The 24,535-nt window shown below is 46.9% G+C and overlaps 1 protein-coding gene across 1 annotated transcript in view; it reads left to right on the forward strand.

The window, feature by feature from the left end:
- Positions 1-24,535, forward strand: part of LOC112240683 (A disintegrin and metalloproteinase with thrombospondin motifs 14) — a 94,958-nt gene that overhangs the window by 50,451 nt on the left and 19,972 nt on the right. The window contains exon 4 of the mRNA XM_042314749.1: positions 5,907-6,103. Coding sequence (XP_042170683.1) covers positions 5,907-6,103 — 197 coding nt within the window. The remainder of the gene's footprint in view (positions 1-5,906; positions 6,104-24,535) is intronic.

The following is a 24,535-nucleotide window of genomic DNA, read 5'->3' on the forward strand; positions in this document are numbered from 1 at the left end:
GGCCATTTACAACCATGATGTGGTTCTGAAAGTACTGGAATGTATAGGCAGCTGGCTGGGCCATTTACAACCATGATGTGGTTCTGAAAGTACTGGAATGTATAGGCAGCTGGCTGGGCCATTTACAACCATGATGTGGTTCTGAAAGTACTGGAATATATAGGCAGCTGGCTGGGCCATTTACAACCATGATGTGGTTCTGAAAGTACTGGAATGTATAGGCAGCTGGCTGGCTGGGCCATTTACAACCATGATGTGGTTCTGAAAGTACTGGAGGCATGGGCCATTTACAACCATGATGTGGTTCTGAAAGTACTGCTGGCTGGGCCATTTACAACCATGATGTGGTTCTGAAAGTACTGGAATGTATAGGCAGCTGGCTGGGCCATTTACAACCATGATGTGGTTCTGAAAGTACTGGAATGTATAGGCAGCTGGCTGGGCCATTTACAACCATGATGTGGTTCTGAAAGTACTGGAATGATAGGCAGCTGTCTGGGCCATTTACAACCATGATGTGGTTCTGAAAGTACTGGAATGTATAGGCAGCTGGCTGGGCCATTTACAACCATGATGTGGTTCTGAAAGTACTGGAATGTATAGGCAGCTGGCTGGGCCATTTACAACCATACATCCTATTTGTCAAGTTTAGCCACTTCTCTCAGTTTGTCACATTGTCACTGACAGCATGGAAAAACTTCTCTCAGTTTGTCCTGATATTATCTCAATCATGTCCAATGGACACCTGCTATCTCCAACCTCACATGTGGATGCTTGGACCTTAGACACATAGAGAGCCCTTGTATTTCTATAGAGTAGTGGATGATTGGACCTTAGACACATAGAGAGCCCTTGTATTTCTATAGAGTAGAGTAGAGGATGATTGGACCTTAGACACATAGAGAGCCCTTGTATTTCTATAGAGTAGAGGATGATTGGACCTTAGACACATAGAGAGCCCTTGTATTTCTATAGAGTAGAGTAGTGGATGATTTTACCTTAGACACATAGAGGGCCCTTGTGTTTCTATAGAGTAGAGTAGTGGATGACTTTACCTTAGACACATAGAGGGCCCTTGTATTTCTATAGAGTAGAGTAGAGGATGATTGGACCTTAGACACATAGAGAGCCCTTGTATTTCTATAGAGTAGAGGATGATTTTACCTTAGACACATAGAGAGCCCTTGTATTTCTATAGAGTAGAGTAGAGGATGATTGGACCTTAGACACATAGAGAGCCCTTGTATTTCCAGCCACTGAGACTAACCTTCCTCTGTGGCAGCCTATTATTTGTCCGACAGATTCCAAGTATTCGTTCTAACGACACAGTAGTATTTTCTCTTCTCTATGCTGTGCTGTTTCTCACCTAGGAACATTTATACGATTCACCTTCCTGGAACTGTCTGCATTAGGAAGCAGGCTAGAGCAAGCGCTGAACGTCCTCCATTTGGAATAGTATTGAGCCCAGGCTGGATGCCCGTCTGGTCTAGTGTGTGGGTCTCAGACAGCGTAGTGAGGCGGCAGAGATTCCTTCTCGTCATGGTGGAATGTGATAATTTCCAGATGTCCATAGCCAAACTCTATGTTTTATAACACCAGGCTGTTTCTACATGGTAATAACACATTTTATCCAGACACATTCCTGTTGCTGTTGACAACAATAATGTTCAATAAGGAAATTAAAAACATTATTTTGTTTTGCTATTGTACTTAACTGTTATTTCGGATGGTTTTCGTTCTTTCCATTGTTGACTTTACAGGTAACTGTTGCATTTCGCCAAGTCATTTTCCAGGGACACATACAACTTAAAAATAAAATAACTAAAATGTCAAATCATATCCTACTGAGAATGCACAGTCACCTGTTTCTTTAAGTTGTATATTACAGAAGATGATCTCTCTGACGTACGGGACATCAACATTATATTCCAGATATGGACCATACAGAGGTTTCTGTCATCATATATAGTGTACATAGGGGGTTGAGCAGGAAGAGGATGTTGAGGGGGTTGAGCAGGAAGAGGATGTTGAGGGGTTGGGCAGGAAGAGGATGTTGAGGGGGTTGAGCAGGAAGAGGCTGTTGAGGGGGTTGAGCAGGAAGAGGCTGTTGAGGGGGTTGGGCAGGAAGAGGATGTTGAGGGGGTTGAGCAGGAAGAGGATGTTGAGGGTGTTGAGCAGGAAGAGGATGTTGAGCAGGAAGAGGATGTTGAGCAGGAAGATGATGTTGAGCAGGAAGAGGCTGTTGAGGGGTTGAGCAGGAAGAGGATGTTGAGGGGGTTGGGCAGGACGAGGATGTTGAGGGGGTTGAGCAGGAAGAGGCTGTTGAGCAGGAAGATGATGTTGAGCAGGAAGAGGATGTTGAGGGGTTGGGCAGGAAGAGGATGTTGAGGGGTTGAGCAGGAAGAGGATGTTGAGGGGGTTGGGCAGGAAGAGGATGTTGTCGGGGTTGAGCAGGAAGAGGATGTTGAGCAGGAAGAGGATGTTGAGCAGGAAGAGGATGTTGAGGGGGTTGAGCAGGAAGAGGATGTTGAGGGGTTGAGCAGGAAGAGGATGTTGAGCAGGAAGATGATGTTGAGCAGGAAGAGGATGTTGAGGGGGTTGAGCAGGAAGAGGCTGTTGAGGGGGTTGGGCAGGAAGAGGATGTTGAGGGGGTTGGGGTTGAGCAGGAAGAGGATGTTGTTGAGCAGGGGGGTTGAGCAGGAAGATGATGTTGAGCAGGAAGAGGCTGTTGAGGGGGTTGAGCAGGAAGAGGATGTTGAGGGGTTGGGCAGGAAGAGGAGGTTGAGGGGGTTGAGCAGGAAGAGGCTGTTGAGCAGGAAGATGATGTTGAGCAGGAAGATGATGTTGAGCAGGAAGAGGCTGTTGAGGGGTTGAGCAGGAAGAGGATGTTGAGGGGTTGGGCAGGAAGAGGATGTTGAGGGGGTTGAGCAGGAAGAGGCTGTTGAGCAGGAAGAGGATGTTGAGGGGGTTGGGCAGGAAGAGGATGTTGAGGGGTTGAGCAGGAAGAGGATGTTGAGGGGTTGGGCAGGAAGAGGATGTTGTCGGGGTTGAGCAGGAAGAGGATGTTGAGCAGGAAGATGATGTTGAGCAGGAAGAGGATGTTGAGGGGGTTGAGCAGGAAGAGGATGTTGACGGGGTTGAGCAGGAAGATGATGTTGAGCAGGAAGAGGCTGTTGAGGGGGTTGAGCAGGAAGAGGATGTTGAGGGGTTGGGCAGGAAGAGGAGGTTGAGGGGGTTGAGCAGGAAGAGGCTGTTGAGCAGGAAGATGATGTTGAGCAGGAAGATGATGTTGAGCAGGAAGAGGATGTTGAGGGGGTTGAGCAGGAAGAGGATGTTGAGGGGGTTGAGCAGGAAGAGGATGTTGAGGGGGTTGGGCAGGAAGAGGATGTTGAGTGGGTTGAGCAGGAAGAGGATGTTGAGGGGGTTGAGCAGGAAGAGGATGTTGAACAGGAAGATGATGTTGAGCAGGAAGAGGCTGTTGAGGGGGTTGAGCAGGAAGAGGATGTTGAGGGGTTGGGCAGGAAGAGGATGTTGAGGGGGTTGAGCAGGAAGAGGCTGTTGAGGGGGTTGAGCAGGAAGAGGATGTTGAGCAGGAAGATGATGTTGAGCAGGAAGAGGATGTTGAGGGGGTTGAGCAGGAAAAGGATGTTGAGGGGGTTGAGCAGGAAGAGGATGTTGAGCAGGGGGTTGAGCAGGAAGAGGCTGTTGAGCAGGGGGTTGAGCAGGAAGAGGATGTTGAGCAGGAAGAGGATGTTGAGCAGGAAGATGATGTTGAGCAGGAAGAGGATGTTGGGGGTTGAGCAGGAAGAGGATGTTGAGTGGGTTGAGCAGGAAGAGGATGTTGAGGGGGTTGAGCAGGAAGAGGATGTTGGGGGGTTGAGCAGGAAGAGGCTGTTGAGCAGGAAGATGATGTTGAGCAGGAAGATGATGTTGAGCAGGAAGAGGATGTTGAGGGGGTTGAGCAGGAAGAGGATGTTGAGCAGGAAGATGATGTTGAGCAGGAAGATGATGTTGAGCAGGAAGAGGATGTTGAGGGGGTTGAGCAGGAAGAGGATGTTGAGCAGGAAGATGATGTTGAGCAGGAAGATGATGATGAGCAGGAAGAGGATGTTGAGGGGGTTGAGCAGGAAGAGGATGTTGAGGGGGTTGAGCAGGAAGAGGATTTGGAGGGGGTTGAGCATGAAGAGGATATTGAGTGTGTTGAGCAGGAAGAGGATGTTGAGGGGGTTGAGTAGGAAGAGGATGTTGAGGGGGTTGAGCAGGAAGAGGATGTTGAGGGGGTTGAGCAGGAAGAGGATGTTGAGGGGGTTGAGCAGGAAGAGGATGTCGGCATGTCATGCTGTTGTTCATGTATGATTGGAGATAGTGTTCAGGTGATGGGATCAAGGGGTCGTTGTAACGTACAGGTCTCAGATCAGCCTTGTACAGTCTCTCCTGTTCATGTCTGGACTGTCTGCATCATTGTACAGGTCTCAGATCAGCCTTGTACAGTCTCTCCTGTTCATGTCTGGACTGTCTGCATCATTGTACAGGTCTCAGATCAGCCTTGTACAGTCTCTCCTGTTCATGTCTGGACTGTCTGCATCATTGTACAGGTCTCAGATCAGCCTTGTACAGTCTCTCCTGTTCATGTCTGGACTGTCTGCATCATTGTACAGGTCTCAGATCAGCCTTGTACAGTCTCTCCTGTTCATGTCTGGACTGTCTGCAATCATTGAGACGACAGGAGACAATTCAAAAGCTTGGATGTGCTTGCACTACTTTTGATGTGACCAACACTTGAGCAGCAAATATTTCTCCCCATTTCCTATTTGGGAGTGCACTAAATAGGGAATTTTGATGCACTAAATAGGGAATTGACACTAAAAGGGAATTGAGCACTAAATCGTGGGTTATGTCCCCAATGGCACCGTTTTCCATTTTTAATATTATGAAGCACCTACGAGGAGTGCACTAAATAGGGAATTGGGAGTGCACTAAATAGGGAATTGGGAGTGCACTAAATAGGGAATTGGGAGTGCACTAAATAGGGAATTGGGAGTGCACTAAATAGGGAATTGGGAGCCATCGGAGAGGGGGCCATACTATCTCCTCATCCTCACGTAAACATGCTGCTGTAGGCTAAATGTTGCTATGTTACTTGTTGTAATTCCTCATGTAAACATGCTGCTGTAGGCTAAATGTTGCTTTGTTACTTGTTGTAATTCCTCAGGTAAACATGCTACTGTAGGCTAAATGTTGCTATGTTACTTGTTGTAATTCCTCATGTAAACATGCTGCTGTAGGCTAAATGTTGCTTTGTTACTTGTTGTAATTCCTCAGGTAAACATGCTGCTGTAGGCTAAATGTTGCTATGTTACTTGTTGTAATTCCTCAGGTAAACATGCTGCTGTAGGCTAAATGTTGCTATGTTACTTGTTGTAATTCCTCATGTAAACATGCTACTGTAGGCTAAATGTTGCTATGTTACTTGTTGTAATTCCTCATGTAAATATGCTGCTTGCTGTAGGCTAAATGTTGCTATGTTACTTGTTGTAATTCCTCATGTAAATATGCTGCTTGCTGTAGGCTAAATGTTGCTATGTTACTTGTTGTAATTCCTCATATAAACATGCTGCTGTAGGCTAAATGTTGCTTTGTTACTTGTTGTAATTCCTCATGTAAACATGCTTGCTGTAGGCTAAATGTTGCTATGTTACTTGTTGTAATTCCTCATGTAAATATGCTGCTTGCTGTAGGCTAAATGTTGCTATGTTACTTGTTGTAATTCCTCAGGTAAACTTACTGCTGTAGGCTAAATGTTGCTATGTTACTTGAACATGCTGATCATGTTTACATGAATATGCTAAATATGCTAAATGATCCTTGTTGTAATTCCTCTGTAATGTCTCTTCTCCTCCACACAGTGACAGACTTTGGGATTGCTGACCTCCCCGGTGCTCTGGACCTCTTGGACCTCAAGCTGACAGAGTCTGAGCGCAAACGGCGGCACGCCAAGAAGGACGACTACAACATCGAGGTGCTGCTGGCTGTGGACGACTCTGTGGTGCGCTTCCATGGCAAGGAGCACGTACAGAACTATGTCCTCACACTCATCAACATAGTAAGTCCATTTTTTACTCTTTATGCCACACATATAAATACTTTGTGAATGCTATTGGCGATTCCACGCCAGTGTAGGCCGAAAATATGTCAGATTGTTCTGGCAATGCTCACGTAGTAACTTCATTCTAGCAGCATACCACCCTGCATACCACTGCTGGCTTGCTTCTGAAGCTAAGCAGGGTTGGTCCTGGTCAGTCCTTGGATGGGAGACCAGATGCTGCTGGAAGTGGTGTTGGAGGGCCAGTAGGAGGCACTCTTTCCACTGGTCTAAAAAATATCCCAATGCCCCAGGGCAGTGATTGGGGACACTGCCCTGTGTAGGGTGCTGTCTCTCGGATGGGACGTTAAACGGGTGTCCTGACTCTCTGAGGTCATTAAAGATCCCATGGCACTTATTGTAAGAGTAGGGGTGTTAACCCCGGTGTCCTGGCTAAATTCCCAATCTGACCCTCAAACCATCACGGTCACCTAATAATCCCCAGTTTTACAATTGGCTCATTCATCCCCCTCCTCTCCCCTGTAACTATTCCCCAGGTCGTTGCTGTAAATGAGAATGTGTTCTCAGTCAACTTACCTGGTAAAATAACGGATAAATATAAAAAATAAAATAAAAATTGGGAAGAAGGATGCTCACGTAGTAACTTCATTGGGAAGAAGGATGTTTGACCTGATTTTTCTATTTGTATAACCAACAGTTCTGGGGAAAATCATGATGAAAGTGGCCAGTTTAGGCCCTTTTTAAACCCTATGGCTGCTTTTACACAGACAGCCCAATTCTGATATTTCTTTCTCCATTAATTGGTATTTTGATCAATCACATCAGATCTTTTCATCACATCAGATCTTTTTTTCAGAGCTAAACTGATTGGTCGAAAGACCAAATAGTGAAGAAAAGGTCAGAATTGGGGCTGCCTGTGTAAACGCAGCCATAGGTCTGTGATCCGTACATGATACAGACACCATCTTAGCATCGTTACACTCCTTATATTGTTCTCTCAAATATGGAATATGTTTAGATTTTGAAATACAATTATTTTTTCACACTAATTCCATCAAATCAAATCAAATCAAATTTATTTATATAGCCCTTCGTACATCAGCTGATATCTCAAAGTGCTGTACAGAAACCCAGCCTAAAACCCCACACAGCAAGCAATGCAGGTGTAGAAGCACGGTGGCTAGGAAAAACTCCCTAGAAAGGCCAAAACCTAGGAAGAAACCTAGAGAGGAACCAGGCTATGTGGGGTGGCCAGTCCTCTTCTGGCTGTGCCGGGTGGAGATTATAACAGAACATGGCCAAGATGTTCAAATGTTCATAAATGACCAGCATGGTCGTATAATAATAAGGCAGAACAGTTGAAACTGGAGCAGCAGCACGGTCAGATGGACTGGGGACAGCAAGGAGTCATCATGTCAGGTAGTCCTGGGGCATGGTCCTAGGGCTCAGGTCCTCCGAGAGAGAGAAAAAAAGAGAGAATTAGAGAGAGCATATGTGGGGTGGCCAGTCCTCTTCTGGCTGTGCCGGGTGGAGATTATAACAGAACATGGCCAAGATGTTCAAATGTTCATAAATGATCAGCATGTTCGAATAATAAGAAGGCAGAACAGTTGAAACTGGAGCAGCAGCACGGCCAGGTGGACTGGGGACAGCAAGGAGTCATCATGTCAGGTGAGAGAGAAGGAGAGAATTAGAGAACGCACACTTAGATTCACACAGGACACCGAATAGGACAGGAGAAGTACTCCAGATATAACAAACTGACCCTAGCCCCCCGACACATAAACTACTGCAGCATAAATACTGGAGGCTGAGACAGGAGGGGTCAGGAGACACTGTGGCCCCATCCGAGGACACCCCGGACAGGGCCAAACAGGAAGGATATAACCCCACCCACTTTGCCAAAGCACAGCCCCCACACCACTAGAGGGATATCTTCAACCACCAACTTACCATCCTGAGACAGGGCCGAGTATAGCCGACAAAGATCTCCGCCATGGCACAACCCAAGGGGGGGGCGCCAACCCAGACAGGATGACCACATCAGTGAATCAACCCACTCAGGTGACGCACCCCTTCCAGGGACGGCATGAGAGAGCCCCAGTAAGCCAGTGACTCAGCCCCTGTAATAGGGTTAGAGGCAGAGAATCCCAGTGGAAAGAGGGGAACCGGCCAGGCAGAGACAGCAAGGGCGGTTCGTTGCTCCAGAGCCTTTCCTTTCACCTTCCCACTCCTGGGCCAGACTACACTCAATCATATGACCCACTGAAGAGATGAGTCTTCAGTAAAGACTTAAAGGTTGAGACCGAGTTTGCGTCTCTGACATGGGTAGGCAGACCGTTCCATAAAAATGGAGCTCTATAGGAGAAAGCCCTGCCTCCAGCTGTTTGCTTAGAAATTCTAGGGACAATTAGGAGGCCTGCGTCTTGTGACCGTAGCGTACGTGTAGGTATGTACGGCAAGACCAAATCAGAGAGATAGGTAGGAGCAAGCCCATGTAATGCTTTGTAGGTTAGCAGTAAAACCTTGAAATCAGCCCTTGCTTTGACAGGAAGCCAGTGTAGAGAGGCTAGCACTGGAGTAATATGATCAAATTTTTTGGTTCTAGTCAGGATTCTAGCAGCCGTATTTACCACCAACTGAAGTTTATTTAGTGCTTTATCCGGGTAGCCGGAAAGTAGAGCATTGCAGTAGTCTAACCTAGAAGTGACAAAAGCGTGGATTAATTTTTCTGCATCATTTTTGGACAGAAAGTTTCTGATTTTTGCAATGTTACGTAGATGGAAAAAAGCTGTCCTTGAAATGGTCTTGATATGTCAACATTTAAAATACTCATATTAATATCTCAAACGTACCTTTTTCTAAGTAAGGTTTCGTCCTTGTAACCAGCATGGCAGAAGGCGTGCTTGCAGAGGGCTATGGTTTACATAGCTAGTTAGCTAGTCAACTGATGCCGAAAGTTGACTGCAGCGTGTCAACAAATATAATTAGAGGTTTCCCCTATTCATCTATTCTAAGGCAAATGTACTTATAGGTTTCTGCTTTCATCTGTGTCTGGTGTTTGCTAGAGAAGTTGCTGGCTAGCTAGGTCTTTAGCCAGCGTGGAACAAAAGCACGGGGAAGGGTTGCCAAAAAAAACAACAACACAGTTGTCATGTCATTACGTCGAGAGACGTTTCAAACAGGAGATTCATACAAACTTCTTGACATCATTGTTAGTCATGAGTTATGAACATTGTCTGAGAGTTAATATACCCTGAGTATTCCAAACATTAGAAACACCTTCCTAATACTGAGTTGGAAAAACCCCACTAGTGTTGCAGTTTAAACCGGTGCGCCTGGCACCTACTACCATACCCCATTCAAAGGCACTTCAATCTTTTGTCTGGCCCATTCACCCCCTGAATGGCACACATACACATTCAATGTCTCAAATGTCTCAAGGCTTCAAAACAATTCTTTAACCCGTCACCTCCCCTTCATCTACACTGATTTGAAGTAACAGCAATAAGGGATCATCTCCGTGCCTACTCAATCTGTCCTTTCAGACTTCTAGGTCCCCACTCACTCAGTCAACTATCTCCGTGCCGACTCAATCTGGCCTTTCAGACTTCTAGGTCCCCACCCACTCAGCCTGCTAGGTCCCCGCCCACTCACCCTACTAGGTCCCCGCCCACTCAGCCTACTAGGTCCCCGCCCACTAAGCCTGCTAGGTCCCCGCCCACTCAGTCAACTATATCCGTGCCTACTCAATCTGTCCTTTCAGACTTCTAGGTCCCCGCCCACTCACCCTACTAGGTCCCCGCCCACTCAGTCTACTAGGTCCCCGCCCACTCAGCCTACTAGGTCCCCGCCCACTCAGCCTGCTAGGTCCCCGCCCACTCAGTCAACTATCTCCGTGCCTACTCAATCTGTCCTTTCAGACTTCTAGGTCCCCGCCCACTCAGCCTGCTAGGTCCCCGCCCACTCAGTCAACTATCTCTGTGACGACTCAATCTGTCCTTTCAGAGTTCTAGGTCCCCGCCCACTCAGCCTGCTAGGTCCCCGCCCACTCAGTCAACTATCTCCGTGCCTACTCAATCTGTCCTTTCAGACTTCAAGGTCCCCGCCCATCAGCCTACTAGGTCCCCGCCCACTCACCCTACTAGGTCCCCGCCCACTCAGCCTACTAGGTCCCCGTCCCACTCAGCCTGCTAGGTCCCCGCCCACTCAGTCAACTATCTCCGTGCCGACTCGATCTGTCCTTTCAGACTTCTAGGTCCCCGCCCACTCAGCCTGCTAGGTCCCCACCCACTCAGCCTGCTAGGTCCCCGCCCACTCAGTCAACTATCTCCGTGACGACTCAATCTGTCCTTTCAGACTTCTAGGTCCCCGCCCACTCAGCCTGCTAGGTCCCCGCCCACTCAACCTGCTAGGTCCCCGCCCACTCAGTCAACTATCTCCATGCCTACTCAATCTGTCCTTTCAGACTTCTAGGTCCCCGCCCACTCAGCCTGCTAGGTCCCCGCCCACTCAGTCAACTATCTCCGTGATGACTCAATCTGTTCTTTCAGACTTCCTAACTTCACATTTTGAAAGGTTTTATTGGTGAAAAATATTGTGGGTGATGTTTTTGTCACTCAAAAGGCAATTTTCCATGGGAATCAGAATGAGTGTTCGGGACCTTTAAATCTTTCCTAACTGTTTGTCCCCTATGCACTGTTTAGCTGTGTGTGAGTGCTTTAACTTTCCTGTGAACAGCTTACTGTACTATTCACCATTCAGATCAGGGTTGGGGGGGTCAATTCCATTTAAATTCACTTATGTAAACTGAAATTCCAAAAAGCTATTGGAATGTAATTGACCAAACCAGTTGACCTTTGCCTGCAGTATAAGATGACTGTTTGTGGAAGTTGGAAAACTGTGCTCTCTCGTGGGACTGACTTGCCATGATAGTGTAGTAACAGCTTTGTTGCTGGCTCGCTGGCCAGACTGATCCCCCCCCCAGTGTGTATAGACATGATAGAGTAGTAACAGCTTTGTTGCTGGCTCGCTGGCCAGACTGATCTCCTCCCCCAGTGTGTATAGACATGATAGAGTAGTAACAGCTTTGTTGCTGGCTCACTGGCCAGACTGACCCCCCCCCTAGTGTGCATAGATTCCCCCTCAGGGCCTAGTTGTTACTGTACTAGTCTCCTCCTCTCACATAGTGGACGTTGAAACATTACGTATCCCTCGCGCCTCTCTCTCTCTCTCTCTCTCTGAATGTTGATGGATTACTAATGAAAGAGAAAAACCTCTCAGTTTGTTCATTACAGTCTCAGGCAGCTCCTACCACCTTAATCTGATTCCACAACCCTAATCCACCAAGTCAGATTTTCACAGGGTGCTGGTTTCACTCTGTAACAGTTACCATTTGGGTCCAGCAGGGTGGTCTGATTAGCTGCACTAGACCTGTCACTGTTCTTAAATGGCACCCTATTCCCTAGGACTGCTTGTTAAACGTTGTGCACTATATAGGGAATAGGTTTTCCATTTGGGAGGCAGCCACTGTGAGTTGACTGGGAGTGGAGAGGGTGGGGGTGGGGCTGGCTGGTGCTGGACTTCTGCTTTGCATGGCAGCCAATCAGAACACACATCCACCCGACTAGAGGATCTGCTGCTGCTCAGCCCTGCTGGTCAGCTCTGCCAGGCCAGGCTGACACTAACACAGCATATTAAACAACTTCAGGCAACAGTGAATGCCTGTTGAGGAGGCCTGCTGCTCTGTGGTCCACCATCTGTTGATGATTCCATAGCCTACTGTCTGTTGAGGAGGCCTGCTGCTCTGTGGTCCATCTGTTGATGATTCCATAGCCTACTGTCTGTTGAGGAGGCCTGCTGCTCTGTGGTCCATCTGTTGATGATTCCATAGCCTACTGTCTGTTGAGGAGGCCTGCTGCTCAAATCAAATCAAATCAAATCAAATTTTATTTGTCACATACACATGGTTAGCAGATGTTAATGCGAGTGTAGCGAAATGCTTGTGCTTCTAGTTCCGACAATGCAGTAATAACGAGCAAGTAATCTAACTAACAATTCCAAAAAAAACTACTGTCATACACAGTGTAAGGGGATAAAGAATATGTACATGAGGATATATGAATGAGTGATGGTACAGAGCAGCATAGGCAAGATACAGTAGATGATATCGAGTACAGTATATACATATGAGATAAGTATGTAAACCAAGTGGCATAGTTAAAGTGGCTAGTGATACATGTATTACATAAGGATGCAGTCGATGATATAGAGTACAGTATCAACGTATGCATATGAGATGAACAATGTAGGGTAAGTAACATTATATAAGGTAGCATTGTTTAAAGTGGCTAGCGATACATTTACATCATTTCCCATCAATTCCCATGATTAAAGTGGCTGGAGTAGAGTCAGTGTCATTGACAGTGTGTTGGCAGTAGCCACTCAATGTTAGTGGTGGCTGTTTAACAGTCTGATGGCCTTGAGATAGAAGCTGTTTTTCAGTCTCTCGGTCCCAGCTTTGATGCACCTGTACTGACCTCGCCTTCTGGATGGCAGCGGGGTGAACAGGCAGTGGCTCGGGTGGTTGATGTCCTTGATGATCTTTATGGCCTTCCTGTAGCATCGGGTGGTGTAGGTGTCCTGGAGGGCAGGTAGTTTGCCCCCGGTGATGCGTTGTGCAGACCTCACTACCCTCTGGAGAGCCTTACGGTTGAGGGTGGTGCAGTTGCCATACCAGGCGGTGATACAGCCCGCCAGGATGCTCTCGATTGTGCATCTGTAGAAGTTTGTGAGTGCTTTTGGTGACAAGCCAAATTTCTTCAGCCTCCTGAGGTTGAAGAGGCGCTGCTGCGCCTTCCTCACGATGCTGTCTGTGTGAGTGGACCAATTCAGTTTGTCTGTGATGTGTATGCCGAGGAACTTAAAACTTGCTACCCTCTCCACTACTGTTCCATCGATGTGGATGGGGGTGTTCCCTCTGCTGTTTCCTGAAGTCCACAATCATCTCCTTAGTTTTGTTGACGTTGAGTGTGAGGTTATTTTCCTGACACCACACTCCGAGGGCCCTCACCTCCTCCCTGTAGGCCGTCTCGTCATTGTTGTCGTCGTTGTTGGTAATCAAGCCTACCACTGTTGTGTCGTCCGCAAACTTGATGATTGAGTTGGAGGCGTGCATGGCCACGCAGTCGTGGGTGAACAGGGAGTACAGGAGGGGGCTCAGAACGCACCCTTGTGGGGCCCCAGTGTTGAGGATCAGCGGGGAGGAGATGTTGTTGCCTACCCTCACCACCTGGGGGCGGCCCGTCAGGAAGTCCAGTACCCAGTTGCACAGGGCGGGGTCGAGACCCAGGGTCTCGAGCTTGATGACGAGCTTGGAGGGTACTATGGTGTTGAATGCCGAGCTGTAGTCGATGAACAGCATTCTCACATAGGTATTCCTCTTGTCCAGATGGGTTAGGGCAGTGTGCAGTGTGGTTGAGATTGCATCGTCTGTGGACCTATTTGGGCGGTAAGCAAATTGGAGTGGGTCAAGGGTGTCAGGTAGGGTGGAGGTGATATGGTCCTTGACTAGTCTCTCAAAGCACTTCATGATGACGGATGTGAGTGCTACGGGGCGGTAGTCGTTTAGCTCAGTTACCTTAGCTTTCTTGGGAACAGGAACAATGGTGGCCCTCTTGAAGCATGTGGGAACAGCAGACTGGTATAGGGATTGATTGAATATGTCCGTAAACACACCGGCCAGCTGGTCTGCGCATGCTCTGAGGGCGCGGCTGGGGATGCCGTCTGGGCCTGCAGCCTTGCGAGGGTTAACACGTTTAAATGTCTTACTCACCTCGGCTGCAGTGAAGGAGAGACCGCATGTTTCCGTTGCAGGCCGTGTCAGTGGCACTGTATTGTCCTCAAAGCGGGCAAAAAAGTTATTTAGTCTGCCTGGGAGCAAGACATCCTGGTCCGTGACTGGGCTGGGTTTCTTCCTGTAGTCCGTGATTGACTGTAGACCCTGCCACATACCTCTTGTGTCTGAGCCGTTGAATTGAGATTCTACTTTGTCTCTGTACTGGCGCTTAGCTTGTTTGATAGCCTTGCGGAGGGAATAGCTGCACTGTTTGTATTCAGTCATGTTACCAGACACCTTGCCCTCTGTTTTCCATCTGTTGATGATTCCATAGCCTACTGTCTGTTGAGGAGGCCTGCTGCTCTGTGGTCCATCTGTTGATGATTCCATAGCCTACTGTTGGTTGAGGAGGCCTGCTGCTCTGTGGTCCATCTGTTGATGATTCCATAGCCTACTGTCTGTTGAGGAGGCCTGCTGCTCTGTGGTCCATCTGTTGAATATTCCATAGCCTACTGTTGGTTGAGGAGGCCTGCTGCTCTGTTGTCCATCTGTTGATGATTCCATAGCCTACTGTTGGTTGAGGAGGCCTGCTGCTCTGTGGTCCATCTGTTGTTGATTCCATAGCCTACTGTCTGTTGAGGAGGCCTGCTGCTCTGTGGTCCATCTGTTGAATATTCCATAGCCTACTGTTGGTTGAGGAGGCCTGCTGCTCTGTCATCCATCTGTTGATGATTCCATAGCCTACTGTTGGTTGAGGAGGCCTGCTGCTCTGTGGTCCATCTGTTGATGATTCCATAGCCTACTGTTGGTTGAGGAGGCCTGCTGCTCTGTGGTCCATCTGTTGATGATTCCATAGCCTACTGTTGGTTGAGGAGGCCTGCTGCTCTGTGGTCCATCTGTTGATGATTCCATAGCCTACTGTCTGTTGAGGAGGCCTGCTGCTCTGTGGTCCATCTGTTGAATGATTCCATAGCCTACTGTTGGTTGAGGAGGCCTGCTGCTCTGTTGTCCATCTGTTGATGATTCCATAGCCTACTGTTGGTTGAGGAGGCCTGCTGCTCTGTGGTCCATCTGTTGAATGATTCCATAGCCTACTGTCTGTTGAGGAGGCCTGCTGCTCTGTGGTCCATCTGTTGAATATTCCATAGCCTACTGTTGGTTGAGGAGGCCTGCTGCTCTGTTGTCCATCTGTTGATGATTCCATAGCCTACTGTTGGTTGAGGAGGCCTGCTGCTCTGTGGTCCATCTGTTGATGATTCCATAGCCTACTGTTGGTTGAGGAGGCCTGCTGCTCTGTGGTCCATCTGTTGATGATTCCATAGCCTACTGTTGGTTGAGGAGGCCTGCTGCTCTGTGGTCCATCTGTTGATGATTCCATAGCCTACTGTTGGTTGAGGAGGCCTGCTGCTCTGTGGTCCATCTGTTGATGATTCCATAGCCTACTGTCTGTTGAGGAGGCCTGCTGCTCTGTGGTCCATCTGTTGATGATTCCATAGCCTACTGTTGGTTGAGGAGGCCTGCTGCTCTGTGGTCCATCTGTTGATGATTCCATAGCCTACTGTCTGTTGAGGAGGCCTGCTGCTCTGTGGTCCATCTGTTGATGATTCCATAGCCTACTGTTGGTTGAGGAGGCCTGCTGCTCTGTGGTCCATCTGTTAATGATTCCATAGCCTACATATTTTACTTTTGACAAAACAACTTCCAGGCCTCCCGGATAGCGCAGTGGTCTAATCTCTGTGCCACCAGAGATTCTGGGTTCGAGTCCAGGCTCTGTCGCAGCCGGCCGCAACCGGGAAGCCCATGGGGCGGCGCACAATTGGCCCAGCATCGTCCGGGTTAGGGAGGGTTTGGCCGGCAGGGAAATCCTTGTCTCATCGCGCACTAGCGACTCCTGTGGCGGGCCGGGCGCAGTGCACGCTGACCAGGTCGCCAGGTATAAGGTGTTTCCTCCGACACATTGGTGCGGCTGGCTTCCGGGTTGGATGGGTTGTGTTTTGGAGGACGCATGGCTCTCGAGAGCATGGCTCTCGACCTTCGCCTCTCCCGAGTCCGTACGGGAGTTGCAGCGATAAGACAAGGCTGTAACTACCAATTGGGGAGAAAAAAGGGGTTAAAAAAAAGAAGAAAAAAATACAACTTCCCTGGGTAGCTGAAACCTGCTGGGTAGCTGCTGGGTAGCTGAAACCTGCTGGGTAGCTGCTGGGTAGCTGAAACCTGCTGGGTAGCTGAAACCTGCTGGGTAACTGCTGGGTAGCTGCTGGGTAGCTGCTGGGTAGCTGAAACCTGCTGGGTAGCTGTTGGGTAGCTGAAACCTGCTGGGTAGCTGCTGGGTAGCTGAAACCTGCTGGGTAGCTGCTGGGTAGATGCTGGGTAGTCGAAACCTGCTGGGTAGCTGCTGGGTAGTCGAAACCTGCTGGGTAGCTGAAACCTGCTGGGTAGATGAAACCTGCTGGGTAGCTGAAACCTGCTAGGTAGCTGCTGGGTAGCTGAAACCTGCTGGGTAGCGAAACCTGCTGTAGCTGCTGGGTAGCTGAAACCTGCTGGGTAGCTAAAACCTGCTGGGTAGCTGCTGGGTAGCTGAAACCTGCTGGGTAGCTGCTGGGTAGCTGAAACCTGCTGGGTAGCTGAAACCTGCTGGGTAGCTGCTGGGTAGCCGAAACCTGCTGGGTAGCTGCTGGGTAGTCGAAAGCTGCTGGGTAGCTGCTGGGTAGCCAGAACCTGCTGGGTAGCTGCTGGGTAGCTGAAACCTGCTGGGTAGCTGCTGGGTAGCTGAAACCTGCTGGGTAGCTGCTGGGTAGCTGAAACCTGCTGGGTAGCTGCTGGGTAGCTGAAACCTGCTGGGTAACTGCTGGGTAGCTGCTGGGTAGCTGCTGGGTAGCTGAAACCTGCTGGGTAGCTGTTGGGTAGCTGAAACCTGCTGGGTAGCTGCTGGGTAGCTGAAACCTGCTGGGTAGCTGCTGGGTAGATGCTGGGTAGTCGAAACCTGCTGGGTAGCTGCTGGGTAGTCGAAACCTGCTGGGTAGCTGAAACCTGCTGGGTAGATGAAACCTGCTGGGTAGCTGAAACCTGCTAGGTAGCTGCTGGGTAGCTGAAACCTGCTGGGTAGTGAAACCTGCTGGGTAGCTGCTGGGTAGCTGAAACCTGCTGGGTAGCTAAAACCTGCTGGGTAGCTGCTGGGTAGCTGAAACCTGCTGGGTAGCTGCTGGGTAGCTGAAACCTGCTGGGTAGCTGAAACCTGCTGGGTAGCTGCTGGGTAGCCGAAACCTGCTGGGTAGCTGCTGGGTAGTCGAAAGCTGCTGGGTAGCTGCTGGGTAGCCAGAACCTGCTGGGTAGCTGCTGGGTAGCTGAAACCTGCTGGGTAGCTGCTGGGTAGCTGAAACCTGCTGGGTAGCTGCTGGGTAGCTGAAACCTGCTGGGTAGCTGCTGGGTAGCTGAAACCTGCTGGGTAACTGCTGGGTAGCTGCTGGGTAGCTGCTGGGTAGCTGAAACCTGCTGGGTAGCTGTTGGGTAGCTGAAACCTGCTGGGTAGCTGCTGGGTAGCTGAAACCTGCTGGGTAGCTGCTGGGTAGATGCTGGGTAGTCGAAACCTGCTGGGTAGCTGCTGGGTAGTCGAAACCTGCTGGGTAGCTGAAACCTGCTGGGTAGATGAAACCTGCTGGGTAGATGAAACCTGCTGGGTAGCTGCTGGGTAGCTGAAACCTGCTGGGTAGCTGCTGGGTAGCTGAAACCTGCTGGGTAGTCGAAACCTGCTGGGTAGCTGAAACCTGCTGGGTAGCTGAAACCTGCTGGGTAGCTGCTGGGTAGCTGCTGGGTAGCTGAAACCTGCTGGGTAGCTGCTGGGTAGCTGAAACCTGCTGGGTAGCTGAAACCTGCTGGGTAGCTGCTGGGTAGCCGAAACCTGCTGGGTAGCTGCTGGGTAGTCGAAAGCTGCTGGGTAGCTGCTGGGTAGCCGGAACCTGCTGGGTAGTTGCTGGGTAGCCGAAACCTGCTGGGTAGCCGAAACCTAAATCCACTGTGCTTACGATTATAGTCACGGAATCACGGAATCCAAAACCAATGATAGATAGCTATGCCTACACCTTGATACTGAATACTGCATTGTTGGGAAAGAGCTTACAAGTAAGCATTTCACTGTACAGTCGTGGCCAAAAGTTTTGAGAATGACACAAATATTAATTTCCACAAAGTTTGCTGCTTCAGTGACTTTAGATATTTTTGTCAGATGTTACTATGGAATACTGAAGTATAATTACAAGCATTTCATAAGTGTCAAAGGCTTTTATTGACAATTACATGAAGTTGATGCAAAGAGTCAATATTTGCAGTGTTGACCCTTCTTTTTCAAGACCTCTGCAATCTGCCCTGGCATGCTGTAAATTAACTTCTGGGCCACATCCTGACTGATGACAGCCCATTCTTACATAATCAATGCTTGGAGTTTGTCGGAATTAGTGGGTTTTTGTTTGTCCACCCGCCTCTTGAGGATTGACCACAAGTTCTCAATGGGATTAAGGTCTGTGGAGTTTCCTGGCCATGGACCCAAAATATCAGTGTTTTATTTCCCCAAGCCACTTAGTTATCACTTTTGCCTTATCGCAAGGTGCTCCATCATGCTGGAAAAGGCATTGTTCGTCACCGAACTGTTCCTGGATGGTTGGGAGAAGTTGCTCTCGGAGGATGTGTTGGTACCATTCTTTAGTCATGGCTGTGTTCTTAGGCAAAATTGTGAGTGAGCCCACTCCCTTGGCTGAGTTTCTACAAACAAGGTAAACACTGTAGCTCTTCTGGTTAAGCCACTGGCTTGCTGTGTCTGAAATAGCTCTACCCACCCAAATCCCACCAATCCTTCCCAGCCACCAGTACAGAATGTGGAGCTGGTACAGTACCACTTGGAGAAAATCTCCCGGGCCAAGGAACTGATTAAAGCACATCCTGCCTGGACCAAGCCATGCTAGGAGCCTGCAAAGCCTGCGAGGTGCCTACCAGGAACAAGCCATGCTAGGAGCCTGCAGAGTCTGTGAGGTGCCTGCCTGGAACAAGCCATGCTAGGAGCCTGCAAAGCCTGCGAGGTGCCTACCAGGAACAAGCCATGCTAGGAGCCTGCAGAGTCTGTGAGGTGCCTGCCTGCACCATGCCATGCTAGGAGCCTGCAGGGCCTGCGAGGTGCCTACCAGGAACAAGCCATGCTAGGAGCCTGGAGAGCCTATGAGGTGCTTACCAGGAACAAGCCATGCTAGGAGCCTGCAGAGCCTGTGAGGTGCCTGCCTGGACCAAGCCATGCTAGGAGCCTGCAGAGCCTGTGAGGTGCCTGCCTGGAACAAGCCATGCTAGGAGCCTGCAGAGCCTGTGAGGTGCCTGCCTGGACCAAGCCATGCTAGGAGCCTGCAGAGCCTGTGAGGTGCCTACCAGGAACAAGCCATGCTAGGAGCCTGCAAGCCTGTGAGGTGCCTACCAGGAACAAGCCATGCTAGGAGCCTGCAAGCCTGCGAGGTGCCTACCAGGAACATGCCATGCTAGGAGCCTGCAGAGCCTATGAGGTGCTTACCAGGAACAAGCCATGCTAGGAGCCTGATAGTGTCTGTTGAGCAGGCCTCCTCAAATGATAGTCCCACTAAGTGCAAACCAGATGGGATGGTGTATCGCTGCAGAATGCTGTGGTAGCCATGCTGGTTAAGTGTGCCTTGAATTCTAAATAAATCACTGACAGTGTCGCCTGCAAAGCACCCAGACACCATCACACCTCCTCCTCTATTCTTCACGGTGGGAACAACACATGCGGAGATCATCCATTCACCTTATCTGCGTCTCACAAAGACACGTCGGTTGGAACCAAAAATCTCGAATTTGGACTCATCATATATTTTTATGTGTTTAACACTTTTTTGGTTACTACATGATTCCGTATGTGTTATTTCATAGTTTTGATGTATTCACTATTATTCTACAATGTATAAAATAGTAAAAATAAAGAAAAACCTTTAAATGAGTAGGTGTTCTTAATCTTTTGACTGGTACGGTATGTCCCTCCAGCTATCTTACAGCTGCTGTGCTCATTGCTGTGAGCCAGCTGGACAGAAACAATCCCATTCTGAATGAGGCTCTGTGTGTAGTGAGCTCAGCTGAGCAGAGGCAGAGCAGCCATTGGCTGTTTGGGATGCATTCCAAATGGAACCCTATTTGACCTATTAGCTTTATAATGCAGTACTTTTGACCAATTGACCCTGGTGAAAAGTAGTACACTATATAGGGAATAGGGTGTCACTTAGTTTGGTACCTCACTTCACTAGTAAAGTTTTTTTTTAAATATAAATCAAATAAAAAAGACTGGATAGATTTAAAGACTGTATGCAGGAGATTTAAACTGCATCAGTAGTATGTATATTCAGTAGGTACTACAGTATTCTGACGCAAGTTTATTGAAATTACATTAAATAACATTTCTGATGTTTAGAGTATGTTCCACTATGGCTGGAAAAGGCTGTGGCTATTTCTGATGTTTAGAGTATGTTCCACTATGGCTGGAAAAGGCTGTGCCTATTTCTGATGTTTAGAGTATGTTCCACTATGGCTGGAAAAGGCTGTGGCTATTTCTGATGTTTAGAGTATGTTCCACTATGGCTGGAAAAGGCTGTGGCTATTTCTGATGTTTAGAGTATGTTCCACTATGGCTGGAAAAGGCTGTGGCTATTTCTGATGTTTGTCCTCATTGTTCAACCAACAGCTGCTCAGTTTTAACGTCCAGCATCAACCCGACATTTATACAGGTCAGCATTCAACTCAGTATGGAGATCTGAGTACATTACATCACACAAATTCAAGGGGAATCTGGGGTCATCTGCCTTTACTTTACCTATACAGTGTTTCATTAAATAGCTGATTTACTGTTCTGGAAGTGAATGAATAAGGCTGGTTGGTTGATGTGTAGCCTAGTCTACGTTCCTTTGCTTTGTAAATGTTGGATTGTTGCCAAGTTCCAGTCTTGCGTCAGTTACACAGTCGTGTATATGTTTGTACTGTGGTGTTTTAAACAGTGTGTGCTGTCCTGCCTATTGACATTTAGCTTATCATTTATCTAGTGTGCTAGACATCTCTTCCCTCTTAATTCAGCGATATGTGCACAGATAGAAGGCTGATAGATGGGTGATGTGTCCTTGGGGAGAGGGTGAACATCACGTCTTGTTTTGGAGAACTTGGTGTAGACTGTCCCCCAGCTGGGTTTATTTACATCCACGTCATAGTTACAGAGAGAGACAAGCAAAACAAAAATGCTTCCTTATTTCGGTTCTGTAATGTGTAAGGAGCATCACCGTACTTAGTGACCTGAGAGGCGGCATGTGCAGCGCCTGCCTTTATCACTGTGACTGTTTATGACTTACTGGGATAATGACATCATCGACAGGCAGGCCATCCCAGGGCCTTCCTCGGCTCTGTTTAAAGCAACGTGCATCAGCTCAGACCTCCAGTATTCTGGTAAACAGGAGAGAGACTGTCACTAAAACAAATAAATCAATATGGCCGACCTTCGCTCTGCTGGGTGGAGACCATTTGACCTAACTCACCATGGTCTAGTGTTGTTGTTGAGACATATCTGGTCTAGTGTTGTTGAGACATATCTGGTCTAGTGTTGTTGAGATATATCTGGTCTAGTGTTGTTGAGATATATCTCGTCTAGTGTTGTTGAGATATATCTGGTCTAGTGTTGTTGAAACCTTTCTGGTCTAGTGTTGTTGAGACATATCTGGTCTAGTGTTGTTGAGACATATCTGGTCTAGTGTTGTTGAGATATATCTGGTCTAGTGTTGTTGAGATATATCTGGTCTAGTGTTGTTGAAACCTTTCTGGTCTAGTGTTGTTGAGACATATCTGGTCTAGTGTTGTTGAGACATATCTGGTCTAGTGTTGTTGAGACATATCTGGTCTAGTGTTGTTGAGACATATCTGGTCTAGTGTTGTTGAGACATATCTGGTCTAGTGTTGTTGAGATATATCTGGTCTAGTGTTGTTGAGATATATCTGGTCTAGTGTTGTTGAAACCTTTCTGGTCTAGTGTTGTTGAGACATATCTGGTCTAGTGTTGTTGAGACATATCTGGTCTAGTGTTGTTGAGACATATCTGGTCTAGTGTTGTTGAGACATATCTGGTCTAGTGTTGTTGAGACATATCTGGTCTAGTGTTGTTGAGATATATCTGGTCTAGTGTTGTTGAGACATATCTGGTCTAGTGTTGTTGAGATATATCTGGTCTAGTGTTGTTGAGACATATCTGGTCTAGTGTTGTTGAGATATATCTGGTCTAGTGTTGTTGAGATATATCTGGTCTAGTGTTGTTGAGACATATCTGGTCTAGTGTTGTTGAGATATATCTGGTCTAATGGTGTTGAGACATATCTGGTCTAGTGTTGTTGAAACCTTTCTGGTCTCGTGTTGTTGAGATATATCTGGTCTAGTGTTGATGAGATATATCTGGGCGTTTGTGTGTGTTGAAACATTTCCGGGCTTGTGTGTGTGTGTGTGTTTATGAAACATATGTGGGCGTGTGTGTTTGTGATGGTTTCTGCACACTTTATTGTTAAATGATGCTTTGAAGGTAACTTTGAACAGGCATAAAACTGGAAGACAATAACATCTATCTTCCATGTTTGTTGTGGTCAATATCCTATATAATGTCCTTATTATTCTATTATTTAATATTATTCTTATTATTCTTATTATATTCTTATTATTACTATTATTATTATTATATTCTTATTTTATTCTTATTCTTATTTTATTGTTATTCTTATTTTATTCTTATTCTTATTTTCGTATTATTATTTTATTATTATTATTATATTATTATTATTTTATTATTATTATTATTGTTATTATTTTATTATTATTATTGTTATTATTATTATTATTATTATTATTATTATTATTATTATTATTGTTATTATTATTATTATTGTTATTATTATTATATTATTATTGTTATTATTATTGTTGTTATTATTATTGTTATTATTTATTTTATTATTATTATTATTATTGTTATTATTATAATTATTATTGTTATTATTATTGTTATTATTGTTATTATTATTATTATTATTATTTTATTGTTATTCTTATTGTTTTATTGTTATTATTATTATTTTATTGTTATTATTATTATTATGCTATTGTTATTATTATTATTATTGTATTATAATATTAGTATTATTATTTTATTCTTATTTTATTCTTTTATTATTATGAAAAATACTTTCTTGTCTCAAAGTTCAAATCATGCGTCCTCCGAAACATGACCCACCCCCCTCCCAAAGCCACGTTTCTTAACACCAGTCGCTTAACCCAGAAGCCAGCTGCACCATTCAAGTGATGACCGAGGTCAGCCTGCAGGTGCTTGGCCCACCACAAGGAGTCGCTAGAGAATGATGAGCCAATTAAAGCCCCCATGGGCCAAACCATCCCCTAACTATGACAACGCTGGGCTTATTGGGCGCCGCCCTATGGGACTCCCGGTCACAGCCGATTGTGACACAGCCTGGGTTTGATCCCAGACTGTAGTGACGCCGCAACACTGCGATGCAGTACCTAGGGAAGGCTGCCCCACTCGAGAGGCCCAACGGCAGCCTATTTCATCCATACATTTTAGTTTAAGACACACTTGAAGAAAAAGGAAAACGATGCAGTAAAGCGCCGAGACATATTCACAAAAACTGTCTAGTAACCGCAGCCAGTACATCAAGTTCATGTTTGGGCAGACATACAAAGTTCAAAACAAACCAACCATAGAAGACTGATTGTGTGTATAGCTTACATATATGTTTTCATAGCAAATATATTTTCTAGGACAACAGGTTAAAGAGTCACCTGTGAGAAGATAAAAAGAATTAGAAAGGTTGTTTTTCTGACGTGTAACTCAATGAACCCTGTGTCTCCTGGTCCCTACTGGTCTCCAGTCAGCTGACTCGGCATGTTGATAATCAGGATCCATAACCAAGCGGGACTGTTCCTGTTCTAAGACTTCTATATGTAGCTATGGAAACAGAAGCAAGATTCCAAATCCCTCCACCCATCCCTGGTTCTTTTCCTCAAACCCGCATTCAGCAAACCACAAATGGAAGCTGTTGATTGACTACATAAGGCCCTAGAGGGAGTGTTGACATGTAGTGGATGGTTTGATGAGGATAAAACATGCCTGGATGGAAATGTTACTCAGTCTGCGTCACAAATGGCTCCGTATTCCGTAGTGAACTATGTTTGACCAGAGCCTTATGGGTTGAGTAAACCTGGGGGAGGGGGGAGGGGGAGTCAACTTAAAATGGTCTGTTTGCTCAACTTGTCTCATATGTTCATTAAACTATAAATTATTATTTGGGCATCTTAACTAAAAAAAAGTGCATCTGGTTACAAGCAGAGTGCTTTTAATATACAATGTTTTCAATGTATATATTTGACAGACATTGACATAGTGCATGTTCAGTTATATAAATGTCCTCACCTGGGATTTGAACTCACAACCTCTCGGTTTACATCATTCCAATCTTCCTGCTAAACTACCATGTCTGTCTGTTATCAGTTAATCTGACTATCCTCTCGTCATTGATTTA

The sequence above is a fragment of the Oncorhynchus tshawytscha genome, unplaced genomic scaffold (assembly GCF_018296145.1).
Source record: "Oncorhynchus tshawytscha isolate Ot180627B unplaced genomic scaffold, Otsh_v2.0 Un_scaffold_15699_pilon_pilon, whole genome shotgun sequence".
Classification (NCBI taxonomy): domain Eukaryota; kingdom Metazoa; phylum Chordata; class Actinopteri; order Salmoniformes; family Salmonidae; genus Oncorhynchus; species Oncorhynchus tshawytscha.